This window comes from Ipomoea nil, unplaced genomic scaffold, assembly GCF_001879475.1.
Source record: "Ipomoea nil cultivar Tokyo-kokei standard unplaced genomic scaffold, Asagao_1.1 scaffold0642, whole genome shotgun sequence".
In the NCBI taxonomy this organism is placed as follows: Eukaryota; Viridiplantae; Streptophyta; class Magnoliopsida; order Solanales; family Convolvulaceae; genus Ipomoea; species Ipomoea nil.
The window spans coordinates 1236536-1252525 of NW_017617070.1; the positions used below are offsets into that span (position 1 = coordinate 1236536).

Here is a 15990-nt window from a genome sequence, read left to right on the forward strand (position 1 = left end):
ATCGTTGTTTTTGACTTTATGGATGTAGACATCTTTCGTTTTGTTGGTGATAGACACCGGAGTACTTTTCCCCAAGTCATTTTAATGTAGTAAGTTATGAATGGTTAGTTCCTTTTGAGCCTGTGCAGTCACTGTGTATGGTGAGTGTGGCGGTGACACTCCTTATTCGATGATTAGTAAATTAATGTTAATGATTAAATGCTTTATTTAAGTTAAGTATTTAATATTAAGGTTTTAGAAATTTGGGGTGTTACACTTATGGACCTTAAGCACAAGACTCACGTACTTTAAGTACAAAATTCACGCACCATAAGCTCAAAACTCATGCACCTTATGTTTCAACAACTACTCACATTAAGTATACACTCACATACCTTAAGCACAAAACTCACGCACATTAAGTACAAAACCCATGCACATTACTTACCGCACAACCGCACGGGAACTTAATTATATATATCCAGCTTGCGGGTGAGGGGGGGGGGGGGGTGTTAGCACATGCAGAAGACTCAAGCAAGCAAGAGGCAATGATGAGATAAGCTAGTTAGGTCTTTAGCAGTTAAGTCTTGTTATGAAAACAGTTAGTTTTTAACTTTAACCACTTTTCCCCCTCTTTCATGAACAGGCTATATAGTTTCCTTTCTGTAAAGATGTAAACTCTTGATTCATTTTTGCTCAATACACAAAAGGTTTTTATCTCTTATGTTACTCAATAATATCAACCCAGTGTCCTCTATTAAGAAATCAATTGGTCTGGAATTCTCCCACGCAATGACCTTCTCCAAAGGTGAATAGACCCAACCAACCTTCCAATAAGGTATATAATTGAAAATTAATAATTCGTCAAAATAGCATGTTCATTGCTTAAAAAAAAAAAAATAAAAAAAAATAAAAAAAAATAAAAACTAGCAGAATACACGACATCAAATATATACTTTAATTTATATTTTACAATGATTCGCAGTTATATTTTTTTCAATCTACACTATATGTTGTGTATATATACTGTGTACAAAACAACACTAAATGATATAAATTAGCAGAATACAAAACATAAAATATATATTTTATATTTATATAAGGAATAGATTTTCATCATTTGTATTTTACACTGTTATTATAAAAATGGCGTACTAATTCGTGTGAAAATACTATGAATCACAAAAAATAAAATAAATCCAGAGATTTCGTATACCTTTTTATCGTGAAATATACTCATTGCATTTGATAGAATCATTGCCACTTCGCTGCTAAATAGTTTTCGAAGGGGATATCTCGTTTGAAAACATTGGAGCCATATTGATAAATATATTTGTTTGTATTCTATGTAAAGACTCTCTCAAGAAGTTGTAATTGATGTGAACACCTTCTGCATGTGTGGATGAACACTGGCCCTATTTATAATGTAAAACGCCGAGTCTCCAAATATAAATGGTTACCATCGTTTGTAGTAACGATGAGTCTCCAAATGAATTCATGTATTTAATATAAGAGTGCATTAATGTGGTTCCTAATATCAGCGGAAGAGGCACAACATTAAATGACCACGTGTTGTTTAGGCGAGATTTTTTCGCTCTAATGTGGTTCCTAACGCTTGGGGCTTTATATATATATATATATATATATATATATATATATATATATATATATATATATATATGGAAGGGATAAGGTGCGGGAAGGGCTTCCCGTACGGTTGTGCAGTTGGACGCACATTACGTATTAAACTGACGCACTTTAAATTCACAACACATGCACATTATGCACAAAACTCACGCACCTTAAGCACAAAACTCACGCACCTTAAGAACAAAACACACGCACCTTAGTTTCAACAATTACTCACATTAATCACAAAACTCACGCACCTTAAGCACAAGACTCACGCACCATAAGTACAAAACTCACGCACCATAAACACAAAACTCATGCACCTTATGTTTCAACAACTAGTCACATTAAGTATACACCCACACACCTAAGCACAAAACTCACGCACCTTAAGTACAAAACTCATGAACCTTAAGCACAAGCCTCATGCACCTTAAGTACAAAACTCACGCACATTACTTACCGCACAACCGCACGGGAACTTAATTCTATATATATACAGGGCTGCATTCAAATACAAACTCCCTTAAAATACAAACTTGAGCTCGTGCACACATTAACATACTTACATACACACATGGCGCACTGCCAACAATTTATGGGATTAGCTCGTGCACACATTAACATACTTATATGCAGTGCGTAGAAAGAAAAAATCACAATCATCCATCAAAGCTCGTACACACATTAACATAGTTATATGCACATAATTTGTATTTTAAAGGGGTTTGTATTTGAAAATAATCCTAGTATGCAAATTTAGGTGAAAAATGCGAAGCAGTGCACTAACATATAAAAACAGAAAGTTTAGCCATATGAAAACGTCAAAATAAGCTTGATAATTAATGAGATCATCTGTTGCTGCAGGTTGATCACGGGATGAAGTTTGTGCATGATGCTAACTGAAGCTTGTACATGCATGGCCGCCACTTGTCCTTTTTGACGCTCATCATCTGCCAGCTCGCTTGCATGGGAAAAGAATGAGATACATTTGTCAAATTTGTATTGGAAAATATTTTCGGTGATGAGATATATGATCTGACTCGATCGATCAGTTCCTAATTCTTAATGTTTTTACTTGAATAGAGAGGGTGTTACAGAGATAATGGAAGAGAGCACAGTTCCGGAGCAAAACAGGCGGGTGATGATAGCCATCGACGATAGCGAGGAGAGCTTCTACGCTCTCAACTGGGCTCTAGACAACGTCTTCAAAAATCGCCCATCCCATCATTCCCATGAGGAAGAACAACACAGTGGCGTCATCACTCTGGTTAATGTCCGACCTCCTTTCCAGCCCTTCGTATTCCATACCGGTCCAGGTAAGCTACATATATATAAAATACATGATAATCTCATGCATATATTTTTGCATAAACATTATTTACTAAATTTATTGGATAAAGGCCGGTATGCTTGCTTCTATCACATGGTGTTGTAGTTGTTTTCGCGACGTCTACGGTGATTGATACCTACAGAAAATCCCAGCAGCAGATGGCCAAAGAAGTCCTTTCTAAAGCGTTGCAAATGTGCAAGCAAAAGATGGTATTTATGCTACCTGCTTTAATTTCTTCCCCTTTTCAAAGAGCGAGGCCAAAGTTTCAAATGTTATAATAAAGAACGATTAGGTGTATAGTCATAAGATGTTTGGTTTTTGTTTTTAGGTTAAAGCAGAAACTTTGGTTCTGGAAGGGGATCCCAAGGACAAACTTTGCCGAGCTGCTGAGGAAATGAGCGTTGATCTTCTTGTTGTGGGAAGTCGTGGGCTTGGCAACATTACAAGGTAATAATGCACGTCTCATCTATGAAATCGATCCTAAGAGCATCCATAATAGTGGAGATATTTTGTAGTTTTTGAGGAGTTTCTTAAGTCTAATTAAGATAGAGAATATGACCTATTTTGTAGTTTTTGAGGAGTTTCTTAAGTCTAATTAAGAAAGAGAATATGAGAGGAAGAGAAAAAAAAATAAAACAAAATTGATTAAAAAAAATAAAAAGGTCACTTTCAGTCACCTTACGCTCTCAGCTCGCGCATGCACTGCACGCGCCCTGGAGGCAATTGTGCCATGCGCGGCTGGCATATTTTTTTGGTGGGACTCACTTTTCTACAATAATCTCATCGATCTCTTTGAGATAAACCTCAATCCTCTCTCTATCTGCTAACATGGCTCTTCTTTTCTTAGAAATTGTGAATTATTCACAGATGTGGATAGCCTAAGTACAATTGTGGATATATCATAGGCTCTTTGGTAGGTCTTAAATTATTTTAGACCTAGCTTATAGCTTGTTTTAAACTATAAATAAGTAATAAGTTCTATTTGATAAAACATGAAATTTTAAAATAGTATCTTATTTTGAAACGTTATTTTAAATAGCGTTTTTTAAGAATGGCACAATCTGCTATTCATTAATCAAAATCCTAATATTTGAGTTATGTGCTTTAATTTATTTCCATGGCCTTGCTACTTGATGGTGCCTTTGATGGTGTGCAATATATTGTTGGCACAGGGCATTTTTGGGAAGCGTGAGCGATTATTGTTTACATCACGCCCATTGCCCAGTTCTCATTGTGAAGCCGACGCCCAAAGAATCCCCACGAGTCCCAAGGTAAAATATCTTGTAAATATGGCTGTACTTTCATCAATAAAAGTTTGGGTTGTGCATGTTGCTATGCAATAGCAACTAACACCTTCCATGATCCGCCATTTACCAAATGTGACTGCAGTTTGGATCCTAAACTAATAATCAATTACTAACAATTATTAACTCTATTACATTGTAGTATTTGTTCAAATATACTTTCTCAACCTACTGAAGCACAACGCCTCCACTGAGGCTCAATCTCATAACCTCCCACATAAGAAAGGTCACTACATGTCATCTATGGCAAAAAGCCTTAAAATATAATCTTAAATAAATTACAATTTGAATCTATTTTATTTTTAGATAGAAAATTTTGAATATTATATACATATAAACAAAAGTATTTTCCACCATAGGAAAATGCTTCTGTTTTGAAAATTGAAATCTTTCGGGGGGGGGGGGGGGGTATTACATAATAATATATGTTAAATATGATAATTTAATTTATTGCAATGATTGATTGTAAGATATATTAAATATAATATATATATATATATATATATATATATATATATATATATATTATATAATATATCTATGTATTTATATATAATAATATATAAATAGGAAGAGAGAGAGAAAGATGAGAATGAATAATGTTTATTCACTGGGATGATTTAACAAATGAAAATATACCACATATCTATACTAAGAGAAAGCTAATAAATAGGAAGCTAATGCTCCATGTACTACTCCTATAATTTAGGCATGTTCCACATTAACATACATGACTCACCCATGTTTGTTTTTATTAAATTCTTTGACTTGGTTATTTTTTTTTTGAATGCCTTTGACTTGGTTTAATTACTAATAATATTAATTATTATAACATTGCCTCCTTTAAACCAAGTTGGATATATTGGTCATCCCAATTTCCTTCTTCAATTTGAAAAAATGTCTCCGTCTTCAAGTTGGATATACTGACTTGTATTTCGTTTTGTAAACCCACTTGACTCCAATTGGCTTCTTCCCAGGAGGTAAATCTGTTAACTCCCAGGTACCATTCTTTTCAATGGCACGTATCTCCTCATCCACCGCCTTAAGCCAATGAGTTTCTGTAGCAGCCTCCTCAAAAGTTAAAGGATCACAATCTGCAAAGAGAGCAAATTGAATAATCTCTTCATCAGACAGGTCATTATCATGACCCAAAACATAATCTTGCAAGCGAGCTGGTAAGTGGCGCTCGCGCTGAGATCGCTGAACTGACGACTCTGGCTGTGAAGGAGACTAGACATTATCTGGAATCGGTTGCTCTTCAACAATATTTTCAACAGCAGGAATAACAACAGAACTTTCATCTTTAGCTAACCAATCCCAGGCACCATATTCATCAAAAGTGACATCACGACTTATAACAACCTTTTTAGTTTCAGGATTGTATAGTTTATAAGCCTTTGAAGCGTCACTATAACCAATGAATATGCATTTCTCACCTTTATCATCCAACTTCTTTCTCAATGGATCTGGCACATGTGCATATGCCAAACATCCAAAAACCTTGAGATATTTGATAGAAGGTTTTCTCCCACTCCATGCTTCTTCGGGTGTCTTATCCCGGACACTCTTAGTTGGACACCTATTCAACACATAGACAACACAAGCAATAGCTTCTGCCCAAAAAGGCTTAGGCAGATTCTTGGATTTCAACATGCACCTTACCATATCCATGATAGACCTATTCTTCCTCTCAGCCACTCCGTTTTGTTGTGGAGTGTATCTAGCTGTCATCTGATGTTGAATACCCTTCTTCTTCAGAAAATCATCACAGGCAATATATTATGTACCTCTATCAGTTCTCAAGATTTTAATTTCATAACCACTCTGCTTTTCAACAAAAGCCTTAAATTGTTTGAAAACATCACATGCTTTAGACTTTTGCTTCAGAAAGTAAACCCATGTTTTCCTACTAAAATCATCCATGAAAGTAATAAAGTACTTACAACCTCCATGTGAGGGAACCTCCAACGAACACAGGTCTGAGTGAACAATCTCCAACTGTTTTGTAGCTCTCCTTGACTTGTCCACGGGAAAGGGATCTCTATGCTTCTTCCCAATCACACAAATCTCACATATACGATCAGGGACATTCACAACAGGTAAATCAGAAACAAGTTCCTTTCTCGCAAGATAGTTTATCCCAGAGAAATGGAAATGCCCAAACCGCATATGCCATAGCCAATTATCATCACAAACTTCAGAATTAAAGCAATCAAGGAGAGTATGCTTAATTTTCAAAGGAAATAGATGATTTTGGGACATATTTACCTTTGCAATCAAAACTCCTTTAGCATCTTCAATGGTACAACACCCCTGAGCAATATGTATCTTATATCCTTTTTCTGACAACTGACCCAAACTCAACAAATTTTGGTGTAGTTCAGGAACATAGAACACATCGGATATAAAATTGTGAGTACCATCCTTCAACTGAATAGAGATTTTACCTTTTCCCAAAATTGGCACCTTTGACTTATTGCCAAACGTTACTTCAGACCGGACTGATTCATCTAGTTCGGAAAACAATTCTTTCTTCCCACACATATGGTTACTACACCCAGCATCCAAGAACCATATGTTCTTATCAGCAGAAAAACTCTCACTGGCCAAAAGTAAGGTTTCAGAATTCTCACCAGACTTTTCAGTAATGTTTTCAGCAATGTTTGCTTGATTTCCACGATTGTTGTCCTCATTATACCAACAATCTGCAATCTTGTGCCCATACTTGCCACAATTGTAGCAATGAAATTGAAATTTACCTTGTTTAGTATTACCTCCACCTCTTCCTTGGTTGGAGTTACCACGTCCTCCTCCTTGGTTGAAGTTACCACGACCTCTTCCACCAGAACCTCCTCTTCCTCTTCCACGACCTCTACCAGATCCTCCACCTCTTTGATTAGTGCCAGTCACATTAAGGGTGACTTGACTCTTCAATGCTTCTTCTACTAGTGGTTCCGATTTTGACGCAATCCTGTCAATATGACTTTCTACCATACCTTTCAGCTCTGCAATTGATAAGAGCTCAATTTTGTGTGACTCTGTGATCGAAGCCACCACATGGTCATACTTCATCGGCATAGTTCGAAGAACTTTTTCAAACACTGCACCATCTTCAATCGTATCTCCATATAGCCTCATCTTATTCACCATATCAATAAGACGAGTGAAATACGCATCTACTGTTTCTGTAGAGGTCATCTCACAATTATCGTACAACCTTCTCAACGACTGCAACTTAGACTTCTGTGCCCGATTGACTCCTTTGTGTGACACCTTTAAGATGTCCCAAGCTTGTTTTGCTGTTTGAGCACGAGCTAATTGCCCAAAAACGGAATAATGAACACCTTGGTGAATTTGACCCAAGGCCAATTTATCTCGTCGTATAGCGGCTGCATCAGCTCATTCGAGTAGACCGGGATCAACAAAGCTCCAAAGATTTTGAGCTTGCAAATGTATGAACATCATAATTTGTCAATAATTGTAATCGAGTTTCCCGTCCAATTTGGGACCCGACCATACAATATTGAAATTTGTTGCCATATTTCACTACGGGAAATATTTCGGGGTTGAAAGGTTGAATTGACTGGCTTTGATACCAAATGTAAGATATATTAAATATAATATATATATTATATATAATATATCTATGTATTTATATATAATAATATATAAATAGGAAGAGAGAGAGAGAGAAAGATGAGAATGAATAATGTTTATTCAGTGGGATGATTTAACAAATGAAAATACATCACATATTTATACTAAGAGAAAACTAATAAATAGGAAGCTAATGCTCCATGTACTACTCCTATAATTTAGGCATGTTCCACATTAACATACATGACTCACCCATGTTTGTTTTTATTAAATTTTTTAACTTGGTTTAATTACTAATAATATTAATTATTATAACATTGATGCTAGAAAGAAAGGTAATAGATTTATAATTGAAATGATTTATGCTGATTGTTGGGGACCGTACTAGTAACGGTCGGCCTGGAAGTAGCCGGTTGGTCCATGCTTGGTCCAATAGTTATGCCGTGCAACCGAATGTACCATGCGCATGGTGCATACGATGCAAAACGACGTCGTTTTGATTAAAAACGTGTGTCCCACTTTAAAAAAAAAAAATTCAGGTTCAATTCTCGGCAATAGCATTATTGTGAATTTATAGTTATGAATTTCTGGATATATAGTTATAAATTTGTGGATATATAGTTATAAATTTATGGATATTTAGTTCATTCATTGTGGATATTTAGTTCATTCATTGTAGATATTTAGTTCATTCATTCACTGTGGATATATAGTTATGAATTTATGGATATATAGTTATGAATTTATGGATATTTAGTTCATTCATTGTGGATATTTAGTTCAATCATTGTGGATATTTAGTTCATTCATTGTGGATTTTTACTTTATTCATTCATTGTGGATTTTTACTTCATTCATTCACTGTGGATATATAGTTATGAATTTCTGGATATATAATTATGAATTTCTAGATATATAAAAATGCTATTGCCGGGAATCGAACCTGATTTCTTCTTTAAGTGGGATGCGCGTTTTTTTTAACCAAAACGGCGCCGTTTTGCAACCGTATGCACCTTGCAAGGTGCATTCGGTTGCACAGCATAATTTGCGCGCTTGGTCCTGCTCGGACCACGGGCCTTCGATTACACATTAGTGATTGCCAGAGGCATGGAGCTAGGGAGTATATATTAGGCGGTTGGGTCAACTAGATATGGAGGATCTTCTCCTAAATCAGATCAAGGAACTTGTTGCTTAATTTACCTTGCTTTCCTATTGTATTTTAGGAATATGTTTATATCTTAAAACAAGATATGGTAGGCTGAGTTTTAGGGATTCGTTTTCCTTGTGTACTCAATCCTATTGTATAAATACCCCTTCCGAGGGTGTAAAATGGATCCGAAAATTCGAAGGCTTAAGGCGATTATGCTGAAATTATTGCTTTGAGTCTCTTTGCCTTTTTTGTTACTCAATACATACGTTTACTTTATATTTATCGGTTGTGTTAGCCAACAGTCAACTAACCATTGCTTTGAGTCTCTTTGCCTTTTTTGTTACTCAATACATAAGTTTACTTTATATTTAACGGTTGTGTTAGCCAACAGTCAACTAATCAAAAGTCGTAAAAACAATAATATCGGCATTGTCTATGGCAATGGAATGAAAATCCATCGCTTTTAGGTTCAAACACGAAACAAGTAGCACATAGAGATCTTGGTGATAACCTGTAAGGGAGGCAGGGCTAGGTCGCTGGCAGAGCGTTTAGGTCTGTGCAACCATATGTCAGCCTTCGAGCACTTTAGTTTGGAGGACACTACCACTAGCTCCTAGTGCCGATCGGTTAGATACAATCCTTGATGTCATCGCGATGAGGCTTTCCGAAGGCTAGAAAAGTCGTGAAGGGTAAATGAAGAGTTAGCGTATAACCTAGAATGGATAGAGGAGAGTAATGTGAAGGCTTTGTTGGTCACGGTCGGGTGGTGAAAAGTTTAGGTTGGTGGGGGGGGGGGGGGGGGGGGGGGAGTTTGGGGGGCTGAATAGATTTTTTCTAGCAAATAAAAATTTATCACACCTCATCAAAATAACTCTAAGTAAATAAATCAATGAAAATCTAACTTCGAGTGCATAACAGAATAAATGTACGTAAAGTGCTATATTACAAAATGAAGTATTAGATTAGTAATTACTCCATGTAAAGATATAATACGATAGAAATGTATATATGTTGTGTGTGAGAGCAGATATCATGCATGCAAAGCAAAGTATATGTGATAGCAATAAGCAAAGTATATGTGATAGCAATAAACAAATGAGAGAGAATTTTTATAGTCGTTCGAAGGTGGTGTAATCCTTTACTCTTAACTCCGGGAGGAATTCACTATTTTCAATTACCCAGATACAATAATGAATTAACCAAGTTCTAGTTCACGAACTCAACACTTGTATAGCACTAGTGCTTCTCACAAAGCCTGCACTATTAAGGGTTTTCAATAGCTTCTCTTGTTACTCTTCTCCCTATCCCACAAGTAAAGATTTTTTTGTAGGGAAATACAATTTTTCTTTTCTCTCCAACTCTTAAAGAATTGTCTCTTTTTTAGATATTTCTATCAAGTATATAAAACTTGATGATTTTTTTATTTTTTATTTTTTTGCTTTGTTGCTGGGTGCTCTCAAAATGGCTCTTAAAAACTTGTTCTTGATCTTCAGTGTTAATGCCTTTTATGGATTATCAAATGTATCCGTTGGAGCGGGATAATTTGATTTTTGAAATCTTGGAACTTATAGCATGATCTGATAAGTTGACAATTTGTTTATTTCTTTTGACTCGAGTTGCAACTTGATTCTGACATATTTGATTTTCTCCTTGCAACTTGGTCTGTATCTTCAGGCTCTGTTGACTTTGTAGTTCTTTTCACATTTGGCATGTACTCTTTTTGTAATTTTCATAGAAATAATTTTTAGAGTTGTAGCATACGACTTTTCACGTATGCTTCTTCGCATTTCTTCAGGTTGTGTATTGATCTTATTGATTTTGATTGACTTTAGTTGATCCTTGTTATTTCAATTCTTGATCTTCTAGTTGTTGTTGAGCCCTTGTGTAGATTGATCCGATTTATACTCAAAGTTAAGTGTGATCTTTACTTTGATTTATCTAAATCCATTCGGCCTCAATTGTTTTGAACGAGAGAGTGGATGACTTGCTTCCAACTTTTGTTACCAAACATGCTACTATTTCTTAGCTTGCCAATCCTTGCTATAATTCTAGCTATGTGTTATTTTTCATGCCTTAAGGTTTTGCTTCCATGCTTGCTACTAGCCGTGATTGTCCTCCAAGGAATTCTACAAACTTTGCTACTTTTAGTATCCATGGTACTTTCGCTTCTATTAGGGAAAATTGTAAAAAATGCCCCTCTATAATATGTCAATTATCAATGCCAATTATCAATGTCACCCCTGAATTATGAGTGGTGTAAATGTTGCCCCTCAATTATCAAAATGGTGCACATATAGCCCCCCCGTAACGGACATGTGGTTCCCCACCGCTGTCCATCGCTGGTATTTTCAATCAAGGGAGGGAAAAAACAACTAAATTACATATTTACTCCGACTTAACGGTGCCGTACACTAACGAGGAACCACATCTCCGTTACGGGAGGGGCTATATGTGCACCGTTTTGATAATTGAGGGGCAACATTTACACAACTCATAATTCAGGGGTGACATTGATAATTGGCATATTATAGAGTGGCATTTTTTTCAATTTTCCGCTTCTATTATGTATGCTACTTCTAGTTGCAATGCTAGTTTTAACATCCATATCCCTTCCACTTCTAGTATGTATGCTACTTCTAGTAGCAATGCTAGTTTTATCATTCATGCTACTTAATAAAATGTCTCCAAGAGAATTCGAACCATGTATTTTTTATATCACCTTCCTTGCTAATAACTTTTCTACTCGGTGAGTTTGGTAAGGTTGAGTTTCGAACCATACATCTCTTAAGACTTCTCATTTTAGCATCTCTTCTAAGAAACTTGCTACTTAATCGTGTCGCTCCCAAATACACCGCCACGATCGTGCAGAGCTTCGTGCAACTTGCTGAAGTTTCTCCACAAAATCTATCACGATCGTGCAGCCTCCAAAAATTGCTTGTTGCTGCAAGACTCTTTCAAAATAGCCTCAAATCGTGCCCATATGCTTCCACTTTGGTTCAAAATCTTTTGAAATGCTAAAGTACATTTATCATTAGACCTTGCAACACAATAAAATCATTTTTAAGCTTTTCTTTTTCAAATCAAACACAAAGGACTTCAATTAAACATAAAACAACTCTAAAATGACCTTCATAAAGATGTATCTTTGGCACTTATTAAAAGTTTCCACACTTTAACTTTGTTTGTCTCCAAGCATGTTAAACAAACAACCAAAGCCAAAAGTGCCAAAGATAGCTCTAAGAAGCTCATGAATCCTACTTGTTAGGAATAAAATTGTAATAGTTTTGATGAACCAATATTGCTGTAGGATTTAATCTTCAATAAATTCGAACCGTTAACCAAATAGAGTACGAGTCTAAGATTATTTCTACAACAATATTGGCTCATCAAAACTATTACAATTTTATTCCTAACAATTTTTTGTTTTTGATGATGCCAAACCTATACTCAATCATGTTTGATTTAGTCTAAAAATAAATGATGTTTTGTTCTTTTAATAATTTTATTTGACGAGCCAAATAGATGGTCTTACAAAGATATAAGATCTACGGCTTTTTATTTTAGACTAAATAGTTTTGTGCAAGTTTTGGATTTAATTAATTTTATTGACATATTTTCTATACTTGCAAAAATTAGGTCTTTGAATAATAAGTTAAGATATACAGATAATAACATCATTAATACATAGATAATATATATATTTTGAGTATCATGTTACAAATATATTAATATAGAAAACAAAGCTTTATCATACTAAGTATTCCCATAGTCCATAGTGCAAGGCTCCAAAGATTCAAAATACCATGTGCTGCCAGTTAACACTTTCATCTTGATCAACTGGTGGTGTAAGACAAGTGAAAACATTTCCAGCTGGGTTAGTCAACAAATTAGTAAAACTAGAAGGAAGGTCACCCGATATATTAATCGGGAGGGTTGAACTCAATCCACTTGCAAAAGTAAGAAATCCTAAATGTCACTGGAATGCTACTGGAGCTAGGAACATCATTTAGTATATTACTAAAAATGTTGAGTAATATCCTTCCCTTTGGGTTGGCATCATCCAGAAAGAGATTATGCAGTATATTAGTTTAGCATGTTGAACCTTCAGTAGGTGGTGCTCCTGTGCAAGTGAATGAAAGGCAGTGGATAAAGATTCATTAGCTTCTTTCATTAGTGCTAATTCATTCTTCACTTAAATAAGTTTCTCTTTAAGTTGTTCAAAATTCCTTGTTGTTGGCCCATGAGAACTGCCAGCTTAGGCAGTGATGTCATCCACGCCCCGGTCTCCTTCAGTTGCCGTTTCTTCTTCATATGGAATGTTAAGATCAAGGAAGGTCCTTTCATCCGTAGCAATTTGCTGCCCACTTTTCTCTAAATTGGTGGACGGAATATTCATATCAAGACAGAGTCTTTTACTAAATTTTCCTCCAATGAACCTGTTCTGTTCATCCTTGGTCAGCACATACTGGTGAACAGTCAAGGGAACACATGCACCAAGTTTAAAATTCTTTTTCCTTAGTATTTCGCTGACCAACATTCCAAACCCAACGCGTCTTGACTTCCCACAAAAGTCCTTCAGTCTGTCAAAAAAAGTGTAACTCCTATCTATAGGAGTTGCACCGTAAATGGCGTACAGGATGGTAGCAGCTTTCACGCTCGATTTTTCTGTCCCTACTTAAAATGCATTTTTGGAGAACGCCCGATTTTTCTATCTCTCTAAGAGTACTTAAAATGTATTTTTGGATTACCTTAAGCTTAAGGGGCGTTTGGTTTAGGTCATCTTAAATTACCTTTATGAGCCTGGTAATGTTATATTGCCTTGTTTGGTTTATTACCTTGTTTGGTTCAAGTTATGAGATTACCTGGTAATGTTATATTATTTAAAAGCTTATGTGGCGGTAATGTTTCAAGGTAATGTGATTATCTTCATTTTCTTAGGTAATCTTATATTATCATGAATTATTTCAACTTTGCCCTTATTAACTAATCCTTATATAATAATAATAATAATAATAATAATAATAATAATAATAATAATAATAATAATAATATATTTATACAATCAAATATACATATGTGTATATTTATATATTTAAGTTTTTTTAATATTTAAATATTAATATACATTCATACATATAAATAAACAAATAAATAAATACACACACAACATATATATATATATATATATATATATATATATATATATATATATATATATATATATATATATATATATATATTGTGGACATTATAGTAAATTGATTCATATAACTTAAAATATAACTTTTAACCAAACAAGGCAATATTATATTCCACAATCCAAACCAAACACATAAGGTAATTATACATCCTCAAAATTTCACATTACCTTCCTCTACGCAATTTTATTATCTGGGGTAATCTAAGATTCCGTGAACCAAACGTCCCTTAATCATTTTGCTAATTCCAGGCCAATTTCAAATCCTTTCGAGAATAAGAATAATTTGGTGTATCATCGCTCTCATCTTCGAATTTTCAAAATAACTAGAATTTTCGAAGAACTCTAATGAAGCATTATGATAAATCCCATTGTATGGATAAGAGCATACCTTGATAAGGTGAGAGCTAATCAATTTATAGATTATATTGAGAGCTGTATGAGAATTAGAACAAGCTCTCAGATAACCTTCTGTTCTTAAAGTATAGCCATGTGTGATTTTTGTGATTTTATTATTTCCGGAAGAGGTTGCAGGGATGGGGATCTGACTGGAGCTTGCCATCTTGGAGTTGGATATTTTATTGAATTGATCAGTAGGTGTTTTCGGATGAGAGTGGTGATGGTGTTGGCTATGGCGAAAACGTGAAGGAAGAAGAATTTTAAACTTGCTGGTGCATATGTTCCCTTGATCGTCACCAGTATTGCTGACCAAGGACGATGAATATAACAGGTTCATTGGAAGAAAATTTAGTAAAAGACTTCATCTTGATATGAACATTTCGGCCACCAATTTAGGGGGAAGTGGGCAGCAAATTGGTTCAGATGAAAGGACCTTCTTTTATCTTAACATTCCAAAGAAGAAACAGAAACTGAAGGAGACCGGGGCGTGGACGACATCACTGCCTACCCTGGCAGTTCTTTTGGGCTAACAATAAGGGATTTAGTATAGCTTAGGGATGATATTATTTATGTGAAGAATGAATTAGCACTAATGAAAGGAGCTAATGAATCTCTATCCATTGCCTTTTATTCACTTGCACAGGAGCACCACAGGCTGAAGGTTCAACAAGCTAATATACTGCATGATCTCTTTTTGGGTGATGCCAACCCAGGGGGAAGGAGATTACTCAACATGTTTGGCAATATACCAAATGATGTTCCTAGCTCCAATGGCATTATTCCAGCGACATTTGGGGTTCCTACTCTGCAAGTAGACCAAGTTTGACCCTCCCGATTAACATATCCAGATCCAGTAACCTTCCTTCTATAAGGTAATAATGAACTGGTAGCACATGGAATCTTTGGAGGCTTGGACTATGGGAATAAAGCTTTGTTTTCCATATGGTAAATTTTTGTAACATGATACCCAAAATACATATATTATCTATGTATTAATGCTAATATTATGTGTATGTCTTGGCTTATTATTTAAAGACCTTGTTTTTGCCATTATTAAGAACAAAACATTTGCAACCAAATGAATGAAAATAACTAAGGTTAGATTTTCTCCCTTTCCACAATTCATAAGGTGTCTTGTCGTGCAGTTTGTGAATCAAACTTCTATTTTGGGTGTAGCAACCATTATTGATTGCTTCTGCCCAAAAACGTTTTGGTAGCTCGGCTGCGGCTATCATTACTCGTGCGACTTCTTTAAGTGTGCGATTCCTCCTTTCGGAAACTCCATTTCATTGTGGAGTTCTTGTGGCTGATAGTTGATGAAAGATCCTTTAAGATTTGCAAAAATTTTGAATCATGCTGACATCACCCTTCCTCATTCTCAAGTCGGAGTGGTCAAACA

The 15990-nt window shown here is 35.3% G+C and overlaps 1 protein-coding gene across 5 annotated transcripts; it reads left to right on the forward strand.

Moving 5' to 3' along the window:
- Positions 1-2693: 2693 nt before the first annotated feature.
- Positions 2694-15526, forward strand: LOC109174370 (universal stress protein YxiE-like). 5 transcript variants are annotated; one of them, XM_019323606.1, is made up of 5 exons: positions 2694-2930; positions 3050-3153; positions 3273-3391; positions 4117-4215; positions 15235-15526. In XM_019323606.1, exons 1-5 carry the CDS (start codon positions 2717-2719, stop codon positions 15248-15250), a joined length of 552 nt encoding a protein of 183 aa, XP_019179151.1. In that variant the 5' UTR covers positions 2694-2716; the 3' UTR covers positions 15251-15526. The 5 variants fall into 5 exon arrangements, with proteins under 5 accessions (XP_019179151.1, XP_019179148.1, XP_019179149.1 ...); XM_019323603.1 differs by lacking the exon at positions 15235-15526 and adding an exon at positions 14718-15185; XM_019323604.1 differs by lacking the exon at positions 15235-15526 and adding an exon at positions 11074-11199.
- Positions 15527-15990: the final 464 nt, after the last annotated feature.